This window comes from Ammodytes marinus (genome assembly GCF_949987685.1).
Source record: "Ammodytes marinus genome assembly, chromosome: 3".
In the NCBI taxonomy this organism is placed as follows: domain Eukaryota; kingdom Metazoa; phylum Chordata; class Actinopteri; order Uranoscopiformes; family Ammodytidae; genus Ammodytes; species Ammodytes marinus.
Genome location: NC_137232.1, coordinates 34,575,212 through 34,582,711, shown reverse-complemented (window position 1 = coordinate 34,582,711; position 7,500 = coordinate 34,575,212). Strand labels below are relative to the sequence as shown.

The 7,500-nt window shown below is 42.9% G+C and overlaps 2 protein-coding genes across 2 annotated transcripts in view; one reads left to right on the top strand and one right to left on the bottom strand.

The window, feature by feature from the left end:
- LOC307271392 (uncharacterized protein) overlaps positions 1–7,500 on the bottom strand; it is a 162,197-nt gene that overhangs the window by 118,648 nt on the left and 36,049 nt on the right. The window lies entirely within an intron of this gene.
- Positions 1–7,500, top strand: part of clip3 (CAP-GLY domain containing linker protein 3) — a 23,587-nt gene that overhangs the window by 7,764 nt on the left and 8,323 nt on the right. The window contains exons 5-6 of the mRNA XM_080024880.1: positions 4,394–4,487; positions 6,704–6,865. Coding sequence (XP_079881006.1) covers positions 4,394–4,487; positions 6,704–6,865 — 256 coding nt within the window. The remainder of the gene's footprint in view (positions 1–4,393; positions 4,488–6,703; positions 6,866–7,500) is intronic.

Genomic DNA, 7,500 nt, shown 5'->3' with positions numbered 1-7,500 from the left:
GACAGACAGACAGACAGACAGAGATTTTAAACCCATTCATATACTATATATTCATACTACAGACAGACAGACAGACAGACAGGGAGAGAGGGAGAGAGGGAGAGAGAGAGAGAGATTTTAAACCCATTCATATACTATAAATTCATACTACAGACAGACAGACAGACAGACAGACAGACAGACAGACAGAGAGAGAGAGAGATTTTAAACCCATTCATATACTATATATTCATACTTCAAACTAATTCAACGTCCAGCTATCCAGTGTAGCGTCAGCTTTTCAGCATGAGCATTCACACGGAAATTGAATTTCCATTTCAAAACCTCTCAAGGAATTTACTCCGTATGGGTGACTGTGGCTCAGTTGGTAGAGCGGGTCATCTGATGATCAAAGGGTTGGAGGTTCGATCCCCGCCCTGCCACTTGTGTCATAGTTGTTGTGTCCTTGGGCAAGACACTTCACCCACCTTGCCTCGTGTGAATGTCGATAGTTAGCCTGCTATCGGTGTGTGAATGGTAACGTGGGAATGGGAACAGGTCTCCCTTGCAAAAGAGTCTTCGGACTCAATGGGATTTACCTGTAGAAATAAAGGTTAAATAAAAAAAAAGAAAGTATACCGAAACACACCTTTGTTTTGAATTAGTTTTTTCTTGCGTCATCTGTCTACAGTCTGGTAACATGCTGTGGTATGCTTTGTATATCAGTGATTAACAATCTACAAGTTTGATAAATGTGTATGTGTATGTTTATTTCATTCCACATACAAAATAGATTTAAAAAAACTTGTAGTAAAAAAAAAAAATTAAAAATACATGTGTGGGTGTGGCAGAAACCTGTACAGGCTTATATAGAGCCACACCCAAAATACATTTACATATTAATATTAGCAGATCAGCACACAAGCGCGCACACACAAAAAAAAAAAAACATATGTATAAATGAAAAAAAACAAAAACAATGCAAAACAATCAATAATAATTGCTTGGATTTATATAGCGCCTTTCATGATACTCAAAGCGCTTCACAGGGTTCCAGACAATTCGTTCACACACAGTCATACCGGTGGTGGTAAACTACCATAGTAGCCACAGCTGCCCTGGGGCAGACTGACAGAAGCGAGGCTGCCATTCAGCGCCATCGGCCCCTCCGACCACCACCTCAAACATACAGCAGTCATACACATTCACACGAGGCAAGGTGGGTGAAGTGTCTTGCCCAGGGACACAACGACCATGACACAAGTGGCCGGGCTGGGATCGAACCGCCAACCCTAGGATCATTGGCCAACCAGCTTAACCACCTGAGCCACAGTCGTCCCAATCAAAGAAACAAAAACCCAAGACAATAATAAAGAAAAAAGAAAAACAAATGTAGTGATACAAATGATTGTGTTTAAACCAAGCAAGCGGACAATCATGATAAATATATAAATTAATGTAAGTGCCTGCGAATTTATGAATAATTTATTTGTAAAAATGATTAAGGTGAGATAATAAAAATAACCCAATAGGTGTGTTCATTGTAGGCCTTGATGAAGAGCCATAGAGAGCTACAGTCTGGCCTGTTTTCAAAGATAATTTTTTGGCATTTTCAAGCTTTATTAGACAGTCCAGAGTTGAAATAGGGAGACAGAGAGAGAGAGACAGAGAGACAGAGAGAGAGACAGAGAGAGAGAGAGAGACAGAGACAGAGAGAGACAGAGAGACAGAGACAGAGAGAGACAGAGAGAGAGAGAGAGAGAGAGACAGACAGAGAGAGACAGAGAGAGAGAGAGAGAGAGAGAGAGAGACAGAGAGACAGAGAGAGACAGAGAGAGAGAGAGAGAGACAGAGAGAGAGACAGAGAGAGACAGAGAGAGAGAGAGAGACAGAGAGAGAGAGATAGTGTTTTTAGCTGCACGTCTGTATGTTCCGCACTGGATGTTCTGGCTGAGAGCCCGAATCCTCAATCACTAGATCATCATTGTTACATTGACCTGAATGAAATGCTCTTGACACAATCAGACAGACAGACAGACAGACACACACACGCACACACACACACACACACACACACACACACACACACACACACACACACACACACACACACACACACACACACACACACACACAATGAAAGTTTATCAGAAGCTGTAATTTAAAGGTGTAGTCAGTGATTTTAGAGAACCCTTTTTGTCAAAATCAGTGAATATCTCCTCATGATCCAATACCTGTCTGTACTGTGTGTGTGCTGAAAAAAAATCCAGTGTTAATACACAGCCTAGGCTCTGTAAACTGGCATGTCCCCCTTTGTTTACATACTGTAGATACCCTTTGTTTAGGCATGCCACACACACAGTGGCTATCTGGAGAAGGCCTGGGCCAAGAGAACTAAAAACACTTATAAATGAGATCTTTATGTTTTCTTTTCTTTTCTTTTCTTTTGTTTGCGTCTGTTTCCTCGTTGATACAGTTGTTGGTGTCTTATAATCCCGAAGGAGATGGGTCCTTGTTTGGACATGACACAATAATACAAATTAATCAATTCATTCACTCATTCACTCATTCATTCATTCATTCACTACAGACAGTTAGTGTTTTCCAGAATAATACGATGTCTTATTGAGGCTTACTCTATTCTTGATCCTTATTAAATTGGTTTTATAATAGGTTTGCTTGGTGGTGAATGACCCCATAATGTCAGAAATATGAACAGGACACAAACATTATGACATGACCCATTTAAAGAGGGAGAGAGAGAGAGGGAGGGAGAGAGGGAGAGAGAGAGAGGGAGGGAGAGAGAGAGGGAGAGAGAGAGATGGAGGGAGAGAGAGAGAGGGAGGGAGGGGGAGGGAGGGAGAGAGAGAGAGGGAGAGGGAGGGAGAGAGGGGGGAGAGAGAGAGGGAGAGAGAGAGAGGGAGACAGAGGGATAGAGAGAGAGGGTGATAGAGAGAGGGAGAGAGGGAGGTAGAGAGAGGGCAGGATAGAGGGCGGGATAGAGAGAGATAGAGAGAGAGGGAGGGAGAGAGAGAGAGAGAAAGAGACAGAGGGAGAGAGAGAGAGAGGGACAGAGAGAGAGGGATAGAGAGAGAGGGATAGAGAAAGACAGCAGACAGACATACAGACAGAGAGAGGGACGCAGAGAGAGAGAGAGAGGGAGAGAGAGGGCGGGATAGAGGGCGGGATAGAGAGAGGGAGAGAGAGAGAGAGAGAGAGAGAGAGAGTTTTAAAGTCATTGAGACTCTGTAGTGAGTCAGCAGGATCTGAATCAGAGGAATAAATAACCAGCTGCTGCCATGGTTACTCTGCAGTTTGCCGTTTGCCAAAATCCTCTGAAAGACGTTTAGAGACGGTTTGTTTGTTTATTTATTTGTAGATAAATTAACATTCAGTCCACGTTCTACAGCTCTGGAGGACATTCCTACAGCCAGCAGGACAATAACACACGATCACACTCCTCTCAAGACTTGGGACATCTGTGCCCATGTCCTTTGTAATGAAAAACTGCTCATTTTCGAGTGGTTTGCTTTTACTATTATTGTTTGGTATACCTGTGCGATAATCCTGATGTAAGGTAAGGTAAGGTAACTTTATTTGCACCCGAGGGTAGATTTAGTTTAGTTTATTTGTTTATAGTTTGGTGGACAGTCCCCTTTGAGAAGGAGCAGCTTTAGCCTATTTGGCTAATTTCCAGCTGTAGTCCCCGGCCAGTTGTCAGTAGGCAACCTACAATACATAACAGTAAAAAAATTTAAAAAATACATTACATTTATAATTACAGCAGGCCTGAGCAAGAAGGGGAAAAAGACAAACAAACATATTGCACAGAGTTGGAGCAAGAACAAACAGGCAAGCACAGATGATGGCAAAGATATCAAGGCAGTTCATGCAACAACAACACAAACACACAGGAGACAAGGGAAAATAGGCCACAAAGATTTGGTTGCAGTTTAAAAGAATTGGCTGCTTACACACACACACACGCAGACAACACTAACAACATCCATGTGCTCACTTGTGAAAAATTGGTGCAAAAACGTGCAAGAAAAATGTGTGTTTAAAAACTTCAGTAGGTTAAAGGTGCTACGAGGAACTTTTTAAATATTTCTGAAACAGTCTAATTGTTCCTCTGATGATCATAAATTACATGTAACAGCAAACGAGACCATCAGTGCAAAAGAATGCTATTTTTATATAGTTTTTCTCAATGCCTTTGTCATGGGTATATACGCTCACCCAGGAACAACAGCTGGCGTGGTAAAAACACTACCGCTTTTGTCCAAAGGGGGGCGCTAGAATGAACACAAACTGAAAGTTCCTCGGAGCACCTTTAGATTAAAATTACATTAATATTTGTGTTAATTGTATAAACAGCTCCCATTAACCATTGGTGTTACTGTGTGTGTTTTAGATTCTGAAGCGTGGTTGCCATGTGAACGACCGTGATGGTTTGACGGACATGACCCTGCTTCACTACAGCTGTAAGGCCGGAGCACACGGAGTCGGTAAGAAATACTATGGTTGCGTTCCGAATCTCATACTCTTTCTTTTTTCTATTCTACATACTACATCCGACGATAAAAATAATCTAGTTAGGATGCAGTAGGCATACTATTGGGACATACTTTACTCTCTTATTTCATCATAACATTGCGCCTTGATCTTGCCTCTTGCTTTTATATCCGTCGCATCCCCGTTTGTTTTCATATGGAGGCTTCGTCGATGTGACGTCACTTCACGTGCGTACTGGATTGTGGGTCAGAATCGGCCAAATAGGATGCAGTTTTCAACACTAACAATCTTGGCCGCATGAAGTAGGACATCCGGGTACTTCTAACCATCCTAAATCTGGCCACAAGAATCGGGACATCCTAAATCTTTTTTCTACCATACTATATAGTAGAAAGTATGCGATTCGGAACGCAACCTTTATTGAATATTGCAGAGATGGAGATTGACAAGTCACAACAAAAGAAACAGGAGTAGAGTAAAGTCGGTACTATCAGATTCAGAATCAGTTGTATTGTCACTACCATGATACAGACTCAATAAACATGGATGCGAGATATCATTTTCCATAGATCAAGGTATGTTACATTTAAATAAAGACATTATAATGGACAGAGACAAATTAAAATAGACATTTGTTCAAATCTCATAAAATGGGGGGCAGAATTTAAAGGCCTACTTCACCGGTTTGAATATGAAGGTGTATTGAATTCTGAGATCCTATGTAGTATAAATGTGCAAAAAAAATTAAAATCGGTTCATCCTAGCCTGAGAAAAGGCAGAAAGAGTGTTTTATGGTCTCACTGTCTAACCCTACATTTTCCGTTACATTTATCACAGTAAGGGTTAGGATTAACAGGACAGCTGGGCCAAGGGAAGACTGAGGGAAGACTGAGGGAAGAAAAACCTCATTCATTATATAATAATAGTGATTTTATAATGATAGAACGCTGGTTCCGTATGGCTGAAGTATTTAAAAAAGAAGAAGTTAAAAAAAACTTACTTTGTAAATATTACTGTGATGTCACAGTAAAAGACATCACAGTAATATTTACAAAGTAAGTTTTTTTTAACCCTATATTTCCCTTTCTGTGATGTCACGAGAAAGAGAAATATAGGGTTAAAAAAACACTCTTTCTGCCTGTTCTCAGGCTAGGATGAACCGATTTCAATTTTTTTTGCACATTTATACTACATAGGATCTCAGAATTCAATACACCTTCATATTCAAACCGGTGAAGTAGGCCTTTAATAGTCAACCCATAAAAAAGGCAGTATTTTGATAAAACGGAAAAGTGTTGTTGTGATGTGAACTGTACATGTGAAATATATGACATCAATGTGAGATGGTACACATTTAAAGTGCTTGAGCTTTTCTACATTATGGGTGTGCCATCTCAAAGTAATAGAGTGAGGGATGGGTGGCAGCATTGGGATGGTTTTTGCAGTTCTGACGGCTTGGGGCAAGACACTTTTGCACGGTAAATGGTAAATGGTAAATGGACTTGACTTATAATGCACTTTTTAGCCGATTTTCTCAGCCCCAAAGCGCTTTACATTTCTTACCACATTCACCCATTCATACACACACTCATACACCGATGGCAGCAGCTGCCATGCAAGGCGCTCTCTGAACAATCAGGAGACATTTAGGGTTCAGTGTCTCTTTGCCCAGGGACACTTGGACATGTGGCGGGGAGACGGGGGATCGAACCACCGACCCTGTAACCCAGTGGACGACCGCCCTACACACTTCACCACAGCCGCCCCATTATTATTGTGTCCCTGTATATATCCATGGGAGACCCTTCATAATACCTTTCTGTCCCTGCATGTGTCCACAGGAGACCCCTCATAATACCTTTCTGTCCCTGTGTTTGCCCGTAGGAGACCCCTCATAATACCTTTCTGTCCCTGCATGTGTCCACAGGAGACCCCTCATAATACCTTTCTGTCCCTGTGTTTCCCCGTAGGAGACCCCTCATAATACCTTTCTGTCCCTGTGTTTGCCCGTAGGAGACCCCTCATAATAGCCTCGTTTGAGATGTCGCCGACTTGCTAAGACCTGCGCAATTATGACGCTCGTCTTGCTGAGCGCACAGCATTTTTGTTGTGCGCTAAGCAAGACGCGCGTCATAGTTGCGCAGGTCTGAGCAAGACGGCTCCAAGTCGAACGAGGCTAATACCTTTCTGCCCCTGTGTTTGCCCGTAGGAGACCCCGCGGCGGCCCTGCGTCTGTCCGCTCAGCTGATCTCTCTCGGGGCTGATGTCAGTCTGAGGAGCAGGTGGACCAACATGAACGCCCTGCATTACGCCGCCTACTTTGATGTTCCTGAACTCATACGGGTTCTACTGAAGAGTGCTAAACCCAGAGGTACAGACAGACAGACAGACAGACAGACAGACAGACAGAGAGACAGACAGACAGACACACAGACAGACACACAGACACACAGACAGACAGACAGACAGACAGACAGACAGAGAGGGAGACAGACACACATACAGACAGACAGACACACAGACACACAGACAGACACACATACACAGGGAGATACACACACATACACACACACTGAGGGAGACACACACACACACACACACACACACACACACACACACACACACACACACACACACACACACACACAGAAAGACAGCCAGACACACACTCACTCACTCACTCACTCACTTAGACCCTTATTCCACCTGGCATTAATATGTGGTTCTGAGGAATCCGATCGTTATATGTAAATGTAATATGCTTGTTCACACCTGGCCTTAACAATGCGTCTTCTATGCGCGTTTGCGATCCGGATTCGAATTCCCCGCGCTGTATGGAAATCAGCTCGTACATCATTTCCGCTTATACACTCCATCTTCAATGTTTTCTGTTTTCTGTTGTCTGTTTACCTGCAACGGTGCGCTTTTATGACGTGAATTGTCGCGTGAATGAGTACGCGTTTCCGCCCAGTCACTCGCCGCAGTTGAGTGGGCAGGGCCTAATGT